At 46.6% G+C, this 19,288-nt stretch overlaps 1 protein-coding gene across 4 annotated transcripts; it reads right to left on the bottom strand.

Moving 5' to 3' along the window:
* Positions 1-12,005: 12,005 nt before the first annotated feature.
* On the bottom strand, positions 12,006-18,761 carry EOMES (eomesodermin). 4 transcript variants are annotated; one of them, XM_041734297.1, is made up of 6 exons: positions 18,670-18,761; positions 16,347-16,501; positions 15,575-15,696; positions 14,967-15,125; positions 14,813-14,874; positions 12,006-13,866 (listed from the first exon to the last, which is right to left on the bottom strand). In XM_041734297.1, the coding sequence occupies exons 2-6, from the start codon at positions 16,495-16,497 to the stop codon at positions 13,128-13,130; spliced, it is 1,233 nt and encodes a 410-aa protein (XP_041590231.1). In that variant the 5' UTR covers positions 16,498-16,501; positions 18,670-18,761; the 3' UTR covers positions 12,006-13,127. The 4 variants fall into 4 exon arrangements, with proteins under 4 accessions (XP_041590231.1, XP_041590229.1, XP_041590230.1 ...); XM_041734295.1 differs by having other exon boundaries at positions 17,475-18,716; XM_041734296.1 differs by having other exon boundaries at positions 12,006-13,809; positions 17,475-18,716.
* Positions 18,762-19,288: the final 527 nt, after the last annotated feature.

Here is a 19,288-nt window from a genome sequence, read left to right as displayed (position 1 = left end):
AGGAAAAACATTATATGGCTTCATTCATTTGGGGAATATAAAAATTAGTGAAAAAGGAATAAAGGGAAAGGAGAGAAAATGAGTGAAAATATCAGTGAGGGTGACAAAACATGAGAGACACCTAACTCTGGGAAACGAACAAGGGGTAGTGGAAGGGGAAGTGGGTGGGGGGTTGGGGTGACTGGGTGATGGGCACTGAGGGGGGGCACTTGGTGGGATGAGCACTGGGTGTTATGCTATATGTTGGCAGATTGAACTCCAATTTAAAAAAAAATGAAAAAAAGAAAAGAAAAAGTCTTTGCTTGACCAAGATCACAAAGTTTTTCTCCTATTTTCTTCTATAAATGCTAAAATACTAGATTTTACAGTTATGTCTATTATCCATTATGAACAGATTTGAATACAGTGTGAAGCGTAGATTACATATGATTATCCAAGTATCCCAGCACTTTTTAGTAAGAAGACTACCCTTCCTCTACTGAATTGTTTTACAGTGTTGTTAAAAGTCAGGTATCAGTTGTAAGGGTCTATATCTAGATACCCGACTGCATTCCACTGGTCTATTTGTCTGGCTTTCTGCCACTTATAAATATATACTGTCTTGGTTTGTGCAGTTTTATAATAAATCTTAAAGACAGAATCCTTCTTTTTCAAAGTTTTTAGGCTATTCGAAGTCTTTTCCATTTCCAAAGGAATTTTAGGAATCAGCTTGTCAATTTCTAGAAAATAAAGCCCCCTGAATTTATGTATCAATTTGGGAAGAATTAACTTTTTAGCAATATTAAGCCTTTTGATCTGTGAACATTATATAGCTCCCTGTTTATTTAGGTCTTCTTTAAGTTTTCTCATCAATGTTTTAGTTTTTAGAGTATAGGTCACATCTTTTGTCAGTTCTATACCTAAGCATTTTTTGATACCATTTTAAAGTAGTATTCTTAATTCAATTTCTGATTGTTTGTTGCTAGTATGTAAAAAATACAATAAACTTGTGTGTAGTGATCATTTATCCTGCAACTTCCACTAAAAAAAATTTACTAGTCTTAATGACTTCTTTGTAGAATTTAGTCTATGATCATGTTATCTGTAAAGACAGTTTTACTTCAACCTTTCTAATCTGGGAGACTTTTATTGATTTTTCCTCCTTCTTAAACTGGTTAGAACCTCCAGTATTATATTAAGTAGAAACAGTGTGAGGAAACATCCTTGCCTTGTTCCCAATCTAGAGAAGAATGCATTTTACTTTTTGCTAGTAAGTATGATATTAGTTCTAGGTTTCTCATGGATATAAAAACTCATAATAATTCAGTTCTGCTACAAGATTTTTGAGACGTTTTGCTGGGAATGAATGTTGGATTTTATCAAATGCTTTTTCTGCATCTATGGAGACCACCTATGGAGGAGACAAGCATAGTTTTTCACTCTTAGTCTTATAAACATGGTGAATTTCATTGATTTCGGTGGGGGGAGGAGTCACTGATATTTTTAATGTCACATAAACCTGGGATAAATCTTTGTTATTAGGCTCATAAACACTTAGGATTATTATGACCTATTGATAAATTTATTTCATTTTCATTATGAAATAACCTGCTTTATTCTTTAAAGTCTACTTTGATATTAATATAGCCACTCTAGATTTCTTTTGATTAGTGTTAGCACATGCATCTTTTTAATCTTTTAAATTTTAACCTATATATGTCTTTATATTTAAAGTGAGTATCTTACAGGAAACATATAGTTATGTCCTATTTTTTAATATGACAATATCTGAATTTTAGTTGGAGGGGTTAAACCATTTACATTTAATGTGATTACTGATATTTTGGATTTAAATCTACCACATTGTTATTTGTTTTCTGTTTGCCCATTTCTATTCTTTGTTTCCCTTTTCTTCTTTTCATTCCTTCTTTGGGTTAATGAAATATTTTTTATGATTCCATTTTATCTCCTTTTTGGCTTATTCGCTGTCATTCTTTCTGTGTTATTTTAATGGTTACTTTAGGATTTTTAGCAAACATCTTAACTTATCACAGTTTACCTTCAAGTCATACTATATCACTTGTACAGAATAAAAACTCATAATAATAAAGTTCCATTTCTCTCCTCCCAGCCATTGTGCATTTTGTTTTAATATTTTATTTATTTATTCATGAGAGACAGAGAGGCAGAGTCATAGGCAGAGGGAGAAGTAGGCTCCATGCAGGGAGCCCAATGTGGGACTTGATCCTAGGTCTCCAGGAACATGCCCTGGGCTGAAGGCAGGCACGAAACCACTGAGCCACCCAGGCTGCCCTAAACAGTTGATTTTCTTTTAAAGAGACTTTGAAAATAAGAAAACAGTCTTTTATATTTAGCGAGGTAGTTACCATTCCCAAGGCTCTTAATTCCTTTATGTAGATCCCAGATTCCCATTTGATACCATTTCCTTCCACCTGAAGCATTTCTTTTAACATTTCTTAAAGTGTAGGTCTGCTGGTGATGAATTCTCTCAGCTTCCAAGTGTCTGAAAAAGTTTTCATGTCATCTTTGTTTTTGTTTTCATCTTTGTTTTTGAAAGATATTTTCATTGCATATAGAATTCTAAATTGATGGCTTTATTCTTTCTGTACTCTAAAGACGTTTCACTGTCATCTACTATACTTATTTTCTGCTATCATTCTAATCTTTGTTCCTTTGTACGTAATGTGTTTCCCTCCACCCCGCCCCCGTCTGCTTTTGCATTTTCCTTATCACCAGTTTTAAGCAATTTGATTAATATAAGCCTTTTTGTTGTTTTCATGTTTCTTGTGATTGGCTTTATTGAGCTATTTGGATTGGTGAATTTATAATTTTCATTGCATTTGAAAGTTTTTGACCATTATTTCTTTAAATATTTTTTCCATGCCATTCTCTTTTGTGGACTCCAATTGCATGTAAATGAGGTTATTTGAAATTTTCCACAGCTCACTGAAGCTCTATTCCTTTTTTTTTTTTTTTTTTGGTATTTTTAAAAATTTCAGTTTTATTGGGGTATAACTGACATATAAAATTTTAAGATATTAAAGTATACATTGTGGTGATTTGATGTGCATGTATGTTGTGAAAGAACTCCCTCATTGAGTTAGTTAACATACCCTTCATCTCACATATTTATTTACATGTGTGAGAACATTTAAATTCTACTCTCTTAGCAAATTTAAATCACACAATATAGTGTTATCAATTATAGTCACCATGTTTTACATTTGATGCTCAGAACTTATTTATCTTACAACTGAAAGTTAGTATCTTTTTATAAACTTCTGTTTCCCCTACCTGTCAGCCTCTGGCAACCACTTTCTTACTCTCTGATTCTGAGATTGACTGTTCTTTTCTTTTTTCTTTTCTTTTCTTTCTTTTCTTTTCCTTTCTCTTTTCTTCCTTCCTTCCTTCCTTCCTTCCTTCCTTCCTTCCTTCCTTCCTTCCTTCTTTCCTTCCTTCCTTCCTTCCTTCCTTCCTTCCTTCCTTCCTTCTCTCCTCCCTCCATCCCTCCCTTCCTCCCTTTCTTTCTTTTTGGATTCCACATTTAAGTGATATCATGCAGTATTTATCTTTCTCTGTTTGGCTTATTTCATTTAACATATCTTCCAGGTCTATCCATGTCACAAATGGCAGGATATCCTTCTTTCTCACAGCCGAATAATATTACATTGTGTGTGTGTGCATGTGTGTGATATCTTGTTTATTCATTTTTCTGTTAATGGACACTTAGGTTGTTTCCATATCTTGTCTATTACGAATAATGCTGCAATGAACATGAAGGCATAGATATCACTTTGATATCTTATTTTCAGATTACTCCCCAAAATGGGATTGCTAAATCATATGGTAGTTCTATTTTTTAAAAGACTTTATTTTGAGGGAGAGAGCATATGCATGAGTATAAGTAGGGGGAGGGGCAGAGAGAGAGAGAGAGAGAGAGAGAGTCTGAAGCAGACTCCACACCATTAGTGTTTTCAACTAAGTTGTCAATCCTGAAATATAATGGAGTTTTCATGTAAGAATCCAGATTTCCAGCTATTATTGAAACATCTTCTGGAACCATCTCAAATCAACTGTAGTGTATTTAGAAGTCTAACTCTTAGCAATCAAGGCATTGGGGATGAGTTGCTGGGGTAAGCCCTGGGCTGCACATCTTCATTGCCCCCAGTTTCACTCTGTTCTCCATTCCTCCCTGTATCCAGGAGGTTGACTTCTATGACAGCATCAAAAGATTTCCGGGTTCTCTGGCTTCTCAGTGGGTTTGGCCTATCAGGGACACTGGCCAGGGACCGGGGTTGGGGAGGTGGGGCAGGGGAGAAGGCAAGATGAGAGTCTGGTTTCCTCTTTGCTAGCTTACTACAGATTGGCCAAGTCCTTCTTAGAAAGGCTGCAGCTTTTAATGGCCTTATCCACACTCTTCTCTCTCTCTCTCTGGGTTCTAATGGCCCTGCCTAAGTACAAGGAGGCTTGGAAATATAGAGAAACTAATGGAATACTTAGTGGATATTAGTGCCCTGACAATAGAGACTCTGCAGGAACATTTATTCCTCAGTGCCAAGCTAAATTCTTTTTGCTGAAAGGGAAAGAGTAGTGGGAAGGAGTTATTAAGGCACCCATCTCTAGATTAAGATTTAATTGTATTCCTAGAGACTCTCTTCTCTTTATGTTCTGTCTTTCAGAAGAGCGTTTCATCAATATGAGTAGGATCATCTGCCCCCCCTTCAGTCTAGTCTATTTACAAAATCTGTTTTGACAGCTCTGAGTAGAAAAGTCCCTAAGGAAATATTAGATATAACCATATCATTCTATTCTAATCATATTTTATATTCTATAATATCAGCTTAAAGATATTCTGCTCTGGAGCACAAATACACATTCCCACATTGCACAAGCATTTCTGTACACTACCTCAATTCATGTTTCTCTGTGCTTTTCTGCAGCTGCTATGTGGTCTTTATCTGCAGCCTTCCAAATATTTAGTGATGAGCACAGTCTAATTAGTTGATTCATTAGATCAATAATTACCTTTTTTTTTTTTTACAGGAAAAAGGTGGAATCCTGCAAGAAGTAAAATGCCGAAGAATGTTTTTGGACTTTAGATTTATAAGATAAAAATAAAACCTGCCTGCTAAAATTAAGAATATCAGAAAATACCAGGGATTATGTAGGATATAGGGCATATATTCTGTGGATTCTGTGGATTCACTACCCCAGAGCTGAGTATAGATCAAAGTGCAGGAAGCAATAGACATCACTTCATGACAGGCTTAGTTGTTTGTTTTTGTTTTTTTTTTAAGATTTATTTATTTGAAAGAAGAGAGAGAGACAGCATGGGTGGGAAGGGGAGATGGAGAGGGAGAGAGAAATCTCAAGCATACTCTGTAGTGAAAATGGAGCCTGACTCAGGGCTTGATCCGAGAACCCTGAGAAGGGTCATGGATGACATCATCACCTCCCTAGAACAATCATCAAGTTATTTGATAGTCCTTTTTATCACTTATGATCCACATATGATGCTTTACCTTATCAATTCCTGAAATATACCTGTAAGGGGATTAGGAAATTGATAATTTTCCCTGGGAGTACAAAAGCAAATGGAAACATATTTTATCACTTTGTTATATGCTGGTTTTATGTGATTTCTTAGCAATTTGTGTGTAGCAAACTGTTTCAATAAATGTGTATCATCTGCTAAATCTTGCCAAGTCATGTACTTTGTCTATTTTCTCACTCAATTTTCTATGGCCTATGTTCCCCAGAGGGCCACAGCTCTTTCCTTGTGGTGATATATAACGGGCAGAGACCTTGGCTTTTTGGTTTACTCTGTCACATTCAAAGTGTCATTGAGGGGGATCCCTGGGTGGCTCAGCGGTTTGGTGCCTGCCTTTGGCCCAGGGCGCGATCCTGGAGTCCCGGGATCGAGTCCCACGTCGGGCTCCCAGTATGGAGCCTGCTTCTCCCTCCTGCTGTGTCCCTGCCTCTCTCTCTCTTTCTCTCTATGTCTATCATAAATAAATAAATAAATCTTAAAAAAAAAACAAAGTGTCATTGAGAATCATTATCCTGAAGAGATAGCTGCACCCCCACATTCACTGCAATATCATTCATAATAGCTAAAGCATGGAAATAACCCAAGTGTACATTGATAGATGCATAATAAAAACTGGCATATAATATATACTATATAATGGATTATTTAAAAAGGAGGAAAATCCTTCCTTCTGTGACGACATGGATCAACCTAGAGAATGTTCTCCTAAGTGAAATAAGTCGAACACAAACACTGAATGATATCACTTATATGTGGAATCAAAACAAGCCAAACTAATAGAAATAGAGAATAAGAGAAATAGAGAATAAGGGGCTCAGTCGTTTAAGCATCTGCCTTTGGCTGCGGTCATTATCCTGGGGAGGATCAAGCCCCACATCGGGCTTCCTGCTCAGTGGAGAGTCTGCTTCTCCCTCTGTCCCTACCCCCATGCATTCTCTCTGTCAATCTCTCTTTCTCAAATAAATCAGTAAGATCTTTTAAAAAGAAAATAAATAGAGAATAAAATGATGTTTGCCAGGCGTTGGCAGCAGGGACAAAAGGAAAATGAAGAGATGTTGGTCAAAAAGTGGAAGACTATGAAGAGTCCAGTTATGAGTAAATTCTGAGGATCAAGCGTAGGGCAGCATGGTGACCATAGTTAACAATACTGTATTACATACTTGAAAGTTGCTAAGAGAGTAGATCTGAAATGTTCTCACCATACACAAACAAGTGGTTATTATGCAATGTGATGGAAGTGTTAACTAACCTTATTGTGGTAATCATTTCACAATATACACATGTATTAAATTATCAGATTGTACACCTTAAACTTAAAAATATCATATCTCAATTATATCCCAAAATACGGGGAAAATAAGTCTTTAAAAAGTGTCATCGAATTAAAGTTTCTTGTGTATATGTCATTGGTAATAACAGATGTACTGAACTTTATTTCCTTTGTGAAACCCTTAATGAAATAATGGATCTAGTGGACAATCATCAATGGACAACGGCATGCCTCAAGAGGAGACAAGCCAGACATCATGAGCCTTTTGATGGAATATTACCTTTATGAAATATTGTCAAACAATAGAACTTGGGGCGGCCTGGGTGGCTCAATGGTTTAGGTCCGCCTTCCGCCCCGGGTGTGATCCTGGAGACTCAGGATCAAGTCTCAGGTGGGGCTCCCTACATGGAGCCTGCTTCCCCCTCTGCATGTGTGTCTCCCTCTGCCTCTTTCTCTGTGTGTCTCTCATGAAAAAATAAATAAAATCTTTTTTTTTTAAGTTCTGTTAAAAAAAAATAGAACTTGAATCAGATCAAGTCTTCATGTGTAATTACCACTTTACTGGAAACCCAAGGGCCAAAGGATCATGTTTTCACAATGGGGATGCAATTAGCAAAATCCAGAACCTAGAAAATTAAAATGAATGACTTCTGCAATACATTTTAAGGAGAAATAAAAGAGGAGAGCAAGGGGACTCAATTGAGAGAATGAAGTGACGCATCAATCAGATGTGTGGGACTTATTTGGATCCTGACTCAAACAAACCAACTATAAAAAACAACTATAAAAAACAAACGAACTGGAACAACAACAAAAACTGAGACAATAAGGGAAATATGCTTGGATATTTCATGATACTAAGAAAAGATTGTTAATTCTGTAAGTGTGATCAATATATATATATATAATTCATATATATATGAATCTTTATGCTTTAGGGCTAAGTATGGAAATAGTCATGGATTAGATGTCAGGATTTCTGGAATTTGTGAATAAGGTGGGGATTACAGGAGCAAACAAGAGCAGCCATGAGTTGGAAGACAGATATCTGTATCTGGAAGAAGATAAATGAGGGCCCATTGCTCTTTACTTTGGTGTATGTTTGAAATTTTCTGTAATTTTTTGAATTAATGAAGAATCATTTGCCAATGCATTTGAGTTTACCATCACATATCATGTATAAAACCGGTAATTAATAATACCTACTAATACTTGGAGCTACGCAAGTTTAGAAAGCGGTTCGTTTACCATCTCATTTCCTCCTCCTGGGTACTACTGAGAGAGATCCATGTTGTTCAAATCCCCACTTTGCAGAAATGGATGAAACTCAGGGAAGCCCAGGGCAATTGCTGCCAGGAAGCCACAGTCCAGAACTAGACCTTAGAGTCTTAGAAATTCCACGTTGTAGGCTCCTCCTCCCCCGACACCAAGGAGTTTTAAAGGGAAAGAGTGGGAGTGGGATAAAGAAAATAATTGTTTATTATTCTCCAGGACCTGACAGAACAGCCACTTCGGGGAGCCCTGCCGGGCGGGCAGGTACTCGCGGTGGCCACCAGATGGCGAAGGCTGCTCGCCGCCGGGGAGAACGCGCTCGCCCCTCCGCGCGGAAACCGCAGCGCGACGCGAGGGCCAAGGGCAAGGCGCTCCGAGCGCGCGCGGAAAGCAGAGTCGAACCTAAAGTTAGAGAAGTTGCTGTGCGAGTCCTGCTGCCTCCACAAGCTTATAGAAGCAAGTTAGGGCTCTTTAAGGAGACCTGGAGGTGGGGGATTAAAGTGGAGGGTGCACGCCCTGCTGCCTAACCAAGCAGTGCCTCGCGCGTGGGGGTTGGACAAGGGTCCCTCGGAAGCCCGCGCCCTGGGGGGACCATCTCTAAGGGTCTGCTCCGTACGTGGCGCAGTTAAATCCTCCGGCTGGGGACCTCGATGCTCCTCTTCTGCGAAGCGCAAAGGGCTCCTAGGGCCGAAGGAGAAAAGAATAAGGGATACAGAGACCTTTAGGAGAAAGGCTTATTTTTCCTTTCAGCCATAATAAGGGAAAAGTCGGTGGCCCTCAAGGTCAGCGTCCTCATCATGTTAAAAAAAAAAAAAAGTGTCCGTCGTAACTTCAGGCGTCATTCCGGTCCGGGAAGGCGGGGACCCCAAGGGTGTGCGCTGAGCCCAGGCCTCCGCGGGTCGCAGAATAGGTGACCTCCGCCCCGGCGAGGAAAGGTGCAGCTGGACAGATTGCGCGGGTTCGAGACCACCCGGGCCGGAGCTCCAACACCCGAAAGCCTGCATTTGAAGGATGGGAGACGGAGGGGTGGGGGATGTCACGCAACCGGACTCAATCGGGCTCATTGCAGTTTTGCAAAGGGTCTTTAAAAAGTGCCTCCTGGTGACGCCGAAATCCCCGCGAGGTGGAAAGCCAAACTTGTGCAGTGGGCGCGCAACGTAGTGGGGGACATCGCGGCGCGAACGCGAAAGAAAGGATGCAGCCAGCATCCAGGCGAGTGGGAAATGAGTGATTTTAATTTCTGTCCCCCACTGGAGGATCAATTTCGATTAAAATCAAGGGACCTGCGGGAATGGTTTTTACTCCGGTGCGTTTCCTTTACACCTGCAAATTTTTTAAAAACTGCATCATCAGCACCTTCCCGAGAGACAGAGAGAGAGAGAGAGAGAGAGAGAGACTTGTTTGGTTCAGAAAGAAGGAAGGGACTGCAGAGGAAAGGGGAGACTGCGAGTCTGTCTTTACACCAGTTTAAAGCTAATCAAAGGTGTCTGGAGCAGAGGGAGGCTAGGACCAAAAGCTGATCCCGAGCTTGAAATTTTCCATCACGGAGTTGGGAGATGCTTTGCTGCAGACTCCGAGCGGGCTCCAAACCCCGGCCCCCGTTCCCAGTTCGGCGCGCTAGTCAGCAGCTTCCCCCATCGCTTACTTCTTTTCCTACTCTTCCGGCCTTTCCCAGTGGGCGGCTCAGCACCCCACTGCCAGGTCGGCCACCCCGGGCCCCAGCGATTCGCAGCTTCGGACCCCAGAGGGAGGAACCTGGGACCAAGGGGAGCGACCTTGCGGCGGGGTGGGGAGCGCAGGGAGGCTCCGCCCCGAGTTCTTCCCAAACCAGAAAAGACTTCCAGGGGCTACCAGGAGCTTTTTTTTTTTTTTTTTTTTTTTTTTTTTTTTTTTTTTAACTCTAACAACCAAAAAAAAAAAAGGCTATGTAAAGGATGGCGTGGAAGATGGCAACACCATTTCCAACTCAGAGTCGGGTCCTTTTTGCACTTCGTTCTCCTCTGGGCTCTCTCATTGCAGTTTATTCGCTTTTGTTTGGAGCAGGAACCGAGGTGGAGCGAGCCCCGGCGGAGCAGCGGACCCCAAGCCGGGGTCTCCTCCCTGCGCCCGGGAGCGCCGCCCCGCGCGGGTGCAGACGCGGGGACCCTGGCAGGGAATGTAAACAAACGGGGCGCCGAGCCCTTGATCTTTATTTAAATAGAGGCTTGTTTATCGGTGTCATCCTAGGAGGATTAATTAGATACATCTCTTCACAATTTGGTGTCTGACACTCCATCTTAGGAATGCCTTATCACAAGGTGTTAATTGGGGCTACTCAGCCACTTACGTTTCTATTAAACACTGTGAGGGACTTTTCACAAGTACCAGGTTCTTTTTACTGTACGGTGCAAAAATATACAGGACTCGAAATAGACTGGGGCCAGAGTCAGCTTTATCCCGGCGGCGATGAGCATTTTCGGGCTTTCTAGAGGGCGGAGCATCGCTCCGAAATTCCGTCGCAGCTCCCAGGACCTGATGGTCCCTCGGGGGCGAGCGGGGCGCTGCCCAGGCTGGGGGGCGCTGCAAGCCCTCCCGCCGAGGCTGAATCTGTCATCCACAACAAATACACAAAACCAGATTTCGAGCTTTCGCTTCCAGCGTCGTAAAATTCCGGGCGGCTTTGGCAAAGCGTTTTGGACAGACACGGTCACCGACCCGGGGCGAGAGTCCGGGCCCCCGAGGTCGCGGGCGGCGGGGGAAGAACTCGGGCGCAGGGAGGGTGCGAGGCATGGGGAGCCGGGGAGAGGCTCCCGGCGGCCTTAATTGGGCGCGGAAGAGGAGGAGGTCCCGGCTGATTGCTCGCCTCCCAGCAGCTAATCCTCTTAGCAGCTGCATTTCCGCGCCACGCAGTTTAGCAAAATGACCCTCCCGGCAGACCTTTACCCCGGGAGGGTCAGGAAGGGGCTGGAAGGGTTTGCAAGCTGGGCCAGCAGCCGTCTGCTGATAAGCCTGGCGGGACGTCTGGCTGGGGGACAAAGGGCCCTCCGCCCCACTCCTGGGTTTAACTTTCCTGCGGGCCCAGGGCTCAGCCGGGGGATGCGGCGGCCTTCGCCCTCCCGGGGAATGCGAGCCAAATAAACGGAGCTAGACTCCGGGCGAAGCGCTCCCCTGACGCTGTTTGCAGAGCGGAGCTGCACGGGACGACCGGAATCCTCATTTGTAAGTGTCGCGCCCGCCCCTGGCCCGCGGCGTCCCCGGCGTCCCCGGCGTCCCCGGCCGGGTGTGCCCGCAGCGCGCGGCCAGCAGCTGCCGAGGGAGCGGCCCGCGACGCCGGCGGGGGCGCCCGGGGGCTCCGCGTACCGAGAAGCCGCAGGTTGCAGCCGACCCGAGTGGTGGGCGGCCCGCTTCCCGCCGCGCTTCGGGGACCGGTAACCCGTGGGCGCTCAAAGGGCCACGGGGTTTCCCGGGGAGCCCACGTGGGTCCGGGGATGGGTGGCCGCAGGAGAGCCTAGGAAAAAGCCCGGAGAACCAAGTGGTCACGGGCCGAGGCAGGGCCCGGAGTCCAAGGGCCGGGGGCTGAGCTTTTCCAGGCCAGGTTAAGCCTCGCAATGGGCAATCCTGCATCTCTGCAACCTCCCCTCTCCCCCCACCCCCGCCGGCAGGCCCAATACCCATTGTCCAGACTTCCCAGTGGGGTGAGGAAATAAACCCATTCATCTTCAAGAAAAAAAAAAAAAAGAAGATAAACAAAAGCAACCCCACCCCCTTGTGACTACAGTGTCCACTTACAGATTCTAGAGCCTGGGGGAGAAGGGGGGTGGGTAGGGGACTTAGTGCTCATGCTGGAGGGGGTGGAGGAGGAAGCAAAATGATTTTTAAAACAAAGATTAAAACTCTTAGTACAGAAGACAGCTCTGCCCGTTCCCTTAATGAACCACATTTATTAAAAATGACTAAGACTGTACATAAAAATCCAAGGTATCTAAAAAGCCTATAGGAGCTGTGGCATCCGGTTTTAGTTTCTTCACATTATGGAGCTGGGTAGAGGGGATGGCAAAGAAAGAGGGTGAAGTAGGAGTTTTCATTAAACACGTTTCAAGTTAGTACAGAGTAGCTGAATACATTCTTAACTATCTAAGAAGTAAACAGAATATTCCCCAATATCCCAGATGATGAGAGAACCTATCCCCCTGGCCCTGCAACTGCTGTCGGGTGATTTGTGAATTCTTTACAAAGCCAAAGCACCAATTTTACATAATCTCAGACACATAAGGAGGCTATTTGTACAATATATCCCACATTATTCTACAGTGGATCTAAGCACACACAAAACTGTACACTTAAAAATTCTTCTTTTTTTTTCTTTTTTGGCGACTCCCTCGCCTGCCCTCTCCTGAGTCCTACTAGCCACCCCAGCATGTGAGCAGAGGCCTAGCAAGTGAAGCAGTCCTGAACTAGGGGCAAACATGGCTTGCCGCAAAAGCCTAGGAGGAAATCAGTCAGGTAAAGCCAGCACCTTCACATAAGGTTTTTCTCACCTCCCAGGCCTAGCATCTTTTGCCCCTAGCAGAAAGTAACAGCAAAAAGTCCCCCGTTGAAGCTTAAGGCCCAGCCCTCTCTTCCAGAAGCAAAACACCTTGCCACTCTGGGATTCTCCTTGCTTACAGATTTACAAATAGAAACCAGAACCGAAGCTTTTGACCCATTGGCTAGCGCTCAGCACTCAAATCTTCACAGCCCGATTCTCGGAATGTTTAGTGCCTCCAATAAATAAATCCAGAACCTCAAATAACCTTCGAATTTTAAAAACGCTTTAAAGTCCTTCATTAATTTTATTTAAAAAAGAAAAAAATGGTGAGGCTCATTTCAGTTACCTGCAGCAATCAAAAAGCTTTGGTACCTTCTTTTAGAGGATTGCACAAAACGGGATGCATCAAGGTGGAATGCAAACGTCTTTTTGGCAAACCTAGGCAAAGAAGACAACAACAACAAAAAAAACACCACCAAGTCCATCTGCAAAAAGTGAGCTCATTTTGACGAAGTTAAAATAACTCTCTAGGGAGTTGTGTAAAAAGCATAATACCCCCCCATGCCTTTTGAGGTGTCTTTACTGTACTCTTCAGCGTTAATGTCCTCACACTTTATGGAGGGTGAATTTTCATTACTAGAGGTGCTAGGAGACAGCCGCCGTCGCTTACAAGCACTGGTGTATACCCCCGAATCATTGGAATCGAGAGACTTGATGGAAGGGGGTGTCTCTATCCAAGAAGAGCTAATTTCTTCTTTGACTTTCTCCTTGGAGAGCTGATCTTCAGAGAACACAGGGGGGCTTGTTCTGGAGGTCCATGGGAGTCCAGCGGCCATTTTCCTCTGATAAGAACCCCGACCACCCCAGCCTGCCATGGCAGGGAAGGTTGGGTCAGGGTAATACCCCAGGGCGTGGGACGTCTGGAGGGGCAAGGATTTAATACCATAGGGGAGCAAGGTGCTGGAAGTATATTCAGACTCATAGGAACCGATGTCTAGTTTGTTGGTCCCAGGTTGTTGGACAGGCGTGACAAGCCACCGCTGGGGAGGGTTGGCCACCTCTTCGCTCTGTTGGGGTGAAAGGAGGCCGTTGGTCTGTGGCACGGTTCTCTCGCCATTATAATATCGGGCTTGAGGTAAAGTGTTGACAAAGGGCTCCGGGAAGAAGGATTGAACGCCGTACCGACCTCCAGGGACAATCTGATGGGATCTAGGAGAATCCGTGGGAGATGGAGTTAACCTGTCATTTTCTGAAGCGGTGTACATGCTACAATATAAAGAGAAACACTTAAAAAAAAAACCCTAATGTTGTCCCCAAATAACCACCTCCCAGAAATCAAAAAAGCTCACATAGTAGGCTGTACTGGGAGCACTGGTCTGCTGGAGTGGAGGGATGGAGGTAGGAGATGCACTGGTCTACTTCAGCTGGACCATTGGCTCATACAAAAAAAGTTTCCTCCCAAGCTCTAGGTGTTTAAACTATAGAAAAATCTGCCTTTCCAGGTCCTAGAACTTGGAGAACAGTGCAATTCTCCTTTGTCAGTGTCACAGAAGGAATGCTGGCTATGGTGTTAGAAATCCCACATGTAAATGGTCTGGTGGGGCCTTACTGTTTAATGTTGTGAAAATGACATCCTCTTAGTTTTAGGTTTTTCTTATGTAAAATAATAATAATAATAATAAGAGAAAGAGTAATAATACCCAATCCTAAGAGGCTAAAAAACGTGGGATCAAATGAAAGGCATATAAATGCAGATTATGAAAATTTCAAATCACCACTCAAATGTTAAAAAAAAAATACCTCCTCATTTTAGAGCCCTTAACATTGCTTTAGAAAATGATCAAAAGGGATGCCTGGATGGCTCAGCAGTTGACCGGCTGCCTTTGACTAAGGGAGTGATCCCAAAGACCCACATCAGGCTCCCTGCCTGGAGCCTGCTTTTCCCTCTGCCTATGTCTCTGCCTCTCTCTTTCTCTGCATGTCTCTCATGAATAAATAAATAAAATCTTTATTAAAAAATGAACAAAATCATTCCATGAAAATTCCAAAGCAAGATTAGCCGTCGGGGGGGGGGGGGGGTTGCAAAAATAAAAATAGGTGAAAATCCCAAACAAATGTGAAATCTCTTCCTAGAACGTTCTCTGGGAAGTGTCTGGTTATATATGTCCTGTTCAAAGACGACCGTGCAAATATGAATAAAAGCTGCACTTACGAATCGTAGTTGTCTCTGAAGCCTTTTGCAAAGGGGTTATGATCAATCTTTAGTTGAGTTATCTAGACAGGGGAGAAAAACAGTCAGTCGTTGAGTGCTTTGTCACACTGGACCTAGCTGTAGAGATTCTTGGGACGTTTAGGAGGACACTCACATCGGTGTTTTGGTAGGCAGTCACCGCAATGAACTGCGTTTCGGAGAAGGTAAAGGTCTGAGTCTTTGAGGGCTCATTCAGATCCTCCACACCATCCTCTGTCACTTCAACAATGTGCAGTCGGGGTTGGTACTTGTGTAAAGACTGTAACACTATCATCTGGAAGTGGTACAGAGAAAGAGTTGCCAAATCCAAAGAGTCTCTTAGATGTAAATCTTAACAAACTACACGTCTTGGAATGGGACTCCTGCTTGCTACCCCACCGACAGTTCCCTTGTTCTATAGCCACTTTTTAAGATCTTATCATTGCCGCTTTTGAAACTTAAACCCTAGCTAGCTGGGTATGCGTGTTTGAAAAACACTCTTTTCTCTTAGTTTACTAAGTCTCCCAAAAGACTTTAGTATTTCTTCTCCTAACAGTCAACTCACTGTTAACCGAAATCTAGTAAAAATGAGAAAGGTCAAAAGGGGAAAAAAAAAAAAAAAAGGTCAGAACTAGGTAAGCAAACAGGTGACACCTGCAAATATTACAAATACAGTGAAGAGTATGGAAACTTGTTAGGAAAGAGATCTATGGCCAAAAGACACCCCGTCCTCTGTCACTCTACCTGGGTGTTGTTGTTATTTGCGCCTTTGTTATTGGTGAGTTTTAATTTCCCAAAGGAAATCTCCTGTCTCATCCAGTGGGAACCAGTATTAGGAGACTCTGGGTGAACATACATTTTGTTGCCTAAGAGAAAATGAAACAAAACACAAAACCCAAGCAGATAGGGCTGATTACAAATGGACATAGGGGAGGGATGTCTGTTACTTCTGGGCAAAGATCTGAGAGATAGTCTTCTGGCACAAGGCTCCCCAGGACTCTGCTCTCCACTCTCCAACTAGACTCCACTGACAGCCCTCCCAGGGCCCCTGTGCTTCCTGCCTTCCATTGACAAGGCAGTCCTCTTAATGCTACCTCCACATAAAAATGACAGCCACCAGGAGATGTCTCTTGAAGGTCAATTTGGGCCCTCCTAAAGCTGGAAGGGCAACATCTCTGATGGAAAGTGGCTGGGTTCTCATGCGGACTCAACCTTGAGCAAGGCCTTGTCAAGTGAAGGTTAGAGTGTCAGGAGCCCTTTCCACTAGAGCATTTCAAAGGAATTGTTGGGGGGACTAGGGTCATGGTTGAAAGTATCCAAGCTTATACTGGTAGGCAAGAAATGTGACTTGGCAGTTCTCTCCCACTCTCCCCTTTTCAAACAATCAATATCAAGCAAACTCAGACTAACACCTCTAGGCCCCAGACCAGGGTGGAAAGTGTTGGATTTAAATGAATTTTTTGAGTCAGGGGTTCCCCGCCCGCTCCTCCCCTGCCTGGGCCTCCTCTCTCCTCACCCTGCATGTTACTGTCCGCCTTGCCGCAGGTCACCCACTTGCCCCCCTGGAATCGCCAGTGGTTGGGGTCCGCCAGCACCACCTCTACAAACACGTTGTAGTGGGCAGTGGGATTGAGTCCGTTTATGTTGAAGCTCAAGAAAGGAAACATGCGCCTGTGCAAGGGAACAGAACCAGGATCAGCGATTTGAGTCCAGATGCCTGAAAGCGGGCCAGGTCTGCCCGCATCTGGGGTGGGTGGGCGGGAGTAGGACGTTTAACAGCCTACACGAAGAACCGAATACAGGTACAGAAAGGGGCCCTAACTCTGCGAAATACACCAGTTGTCAACTCTTGGAACGTGTCTGTTTTCTGAAACCGTTTTCCCCAAAGTCAGTATTTCCCAAATCGAGGTGCTGCCACACCCTCTCCCCACTCAAGTCCTTAATTTTTCTACCAAGGATGTTAAAAATCATTCATTTTTCTACGTTTAAGGGCCAGAGAACAACATTCAGTTGTTCCTGTTAAAATTTTTAAATTGTACTCGCCAGGTTCAAAGCTCCCCTCGAGCGCCCCTCTCCCGGCACCCACCGCTCACTTCCACCATTCGCACCCACCCTTAGCAGTCGGATGGGGATCAGAACCCCACCAGGTCCGGCTCAGGGCCTGCCTGACGCACTGCGGGACCAACTAAGCCTCTGATGCCGCCTCCCCCAGGCGCCCCACCGCGCCTCTGGCGCCTAAAACTGCGGGAGCCCACCTACCGCGCTCAGGAGGCCGACCTCTGCGCCTTTGCCCGCCGCGGCTCCTCGCGGGTGTGCGGGACCGGCTCGCTATGCCGAGCGGGCGGTTCTAGTAAATCCAGCTTTGTGGGCAAGCCCCGATTTCCATTTCCGCCTCCTCGCCAGTCCAGACGAGGGTGACGGGAGGGGAAGGGATGGGGGTGGGGGGGCAGCTCTAACATTAGCGCCGTGCACAAGCCTGTGCGCGGTCCGGGAGGGACACCCGACTGGAGGTGCGCGCGGGAAAGCGCCTCCGAGCGTAGCGCTGGGCCAATGGGCACAGCTCCCTCACCCCCGGCTTCCCCAGGGCCACGCAGTCAGTCACTCAATTGTCATTCACCTCGGGGCCCCTCCGCGCTGCTCTCACCTGCCCTGTTTCGTAATGATCATCTCGGTTTGGTGGCGGTGGAATTTGAGCCACAGAGGCCGGTTGCACAGGTAGACGTGGGCACGGAAGCCGGAACCAGGAACCCCCAACCCCCCCAGTCCTCCGCAGGACCCCGCGGCGGCCGCCCCAGGGTAGGGCCCGTAGAGCGGGGCGCCCTGGCTGTACTGATAGGCCCCCGGGCCGCCTGCCCCGCCGCCGCCGCCTCCCGCGCCGCTACTCGCGCCGGCTCCCGGGCCGAACTGCGCCCTCCCAGGTGGGCACACCGCGGCGGGGAAGCCGCCGGGGGGCAGCATGGAGCCGTAGGGGTAGCGCGCCCCGTTGGGAGCAGGGTACACAGATCCGTGGGGCGCCCCGGCCGCCGCCTGGTAGGGGAAGAGCGAGCAGGGCGCGGCCAGCTCGGAGCCCTGAGGCCCGGGGGACTGGAGGTAGTAGCGCTCCGAGCTCAGGCTGTCCATGGAGTACCGCGCGGTGGCGGCGGCGGCGGCGGCGGCGGCGGCGGCGGCGGCGGCGGCGGCCGAGGGCAGCTCCTCCTCCCCGCAGGGGGAGCCCTTGCGGCCGTCCGGGGGCCCGGGCTTGGCCACGGCCGCGGCGCTGGCGAAGGCGTCCCCGGCGTCGGCGTCACTGAGCATGGCCGCGGGGGCCCCCGCGCTGGCGGCCGAGGGCTCCCCGCTCCCCGTCTCGCACGCGAGGCTGCCAGGGAACTTCTTGGGCGCTTTGTCTAAGTCCAGCCTCTGCGGCGAGGGGGCCGCGCCAGGGAGGTGGCCTGCGCCCCCGCCGCCCCCGCCTCGCGCACTCTCCAGCGGGTAGAAGTGCGCGCCGGGCAGGTTCACCGAGCTCACCAAGAGCTGCTCCCCTAACTGCATGCTTTGCGAAGCGCAGACGGCAGCTGGCTGCTTCCTCTCCTCCCGCGGCCTTAATATAAAGGCAGGATGGGGGAGCCAGCGCCCTCTTCCGAGGGGAAGGTAACTTCCCCTTGCTCCGGTGCTGGGGCTACCCACCTGGCCGCACGCGGGCCGCTAAGGCGCGCGCTCGCGCGCCCCGAACACAGCGCCCTTTCCGCCGGGAAAGCGCCCTGGGTTTGAAGGCAGGGGGTGGAGATTGACCGAAAAAGCACTCTCCTTTTCCTTCCCCGTCCTTCTCGCCTCTCTGGACCCCCGTCCTCCTCCGCACTCACCCCCCAGGAGTAAGAAGATTCAGATCTCTGTGCCTATCCACCCACCAGCGCTGCTATAGCCTTTCTGCCCTTCTCGACTGCCCAAGTGCGGGTCAAGTTGACCACTTGGAAACTTGCAGCCTGTCATTGGCTGCTTTATATACGTGCGGCCAGGGAGGGGCTTCGCGGCCCACAACCCGGGGGCTCTCCCATTGGCTGACGGAGGTGACACTAATTCAATTAGGCATTTACTAATTGGATCATGTCGACTGCGACTTTCTTTTCCTTTAGTCTTTTTTTTTTTTTTTTTTTTTTTTTTTTTTTTTTGAGACTGTCCTACTGTGAGAATCAATCGTGGTGTCCGTATTTTGCTGGAGTTTAGGGGAACAGGGTTTGGGGTCTCCTTAGCGGGGTCCACTGCTGGCACAGAAGTCATCTCAGCACTCGGAGAGGAGGATGCCGGGGCGGGAGCAGGGTTTAGAGGCTGGCACCAGAAAGGCTCTGCAAGCCGAAAGCTTGCAGGAGGCACCGGTCCCAGAGGGTGGGGATCTGGGCAAGCGAGGTTTCTCTCCACATCAGGAGTTGTAGCTTCAGGTACACTTTCCTCCCGGTGGTGGAAGGCTCCCAGGCCTTCAGCACA

This window comes from Vulpes lagopus, chromosome 19, assembly GCF_018345385.1.
Source record: "Vulpes lagopus strain Blue_001 chromosome 19, ASM1834538v1, whole genome shotgun sequence".
Classification (NCBI taxonomy): domain Eukaryota; kingdom Metazoa; phylum Chordata; class Mammalia; order Carnivora; family Canidae; genus Vulpes; species Vulpes lagopus.
This window is presented reverse-complemented; position numbering and strand designations above follow the sequence as displayed.

What these genes read in the sequence shown, in the direction of transcription:
- EOMES (XM_041734295.1), bottom strand. Translation starts at nt 18,358, where the DNA reads ATGCAGTTAGGGGAGCAGCTCTTGGTGAGCTCGGTGAACCTGCCCGGC. An exon ending in CAAATAACAACAACACCCAG is followed by an intron (nt 15,126 to 15,574) that starts GTAGAGTGACAG and finishes TACCACTTCCAG; the next exon opens with ATGATAGTGTTACAGTCTTT. An exon ending in CTGCCTACCAAAACACCGAT is followed by an intron (nt 14,875 to 14,966) that starts GTGAGTGTCCTC and finishes TCCCCTGTCTAG; the next exon opens with ATAACTCAACTAAAGATTGA.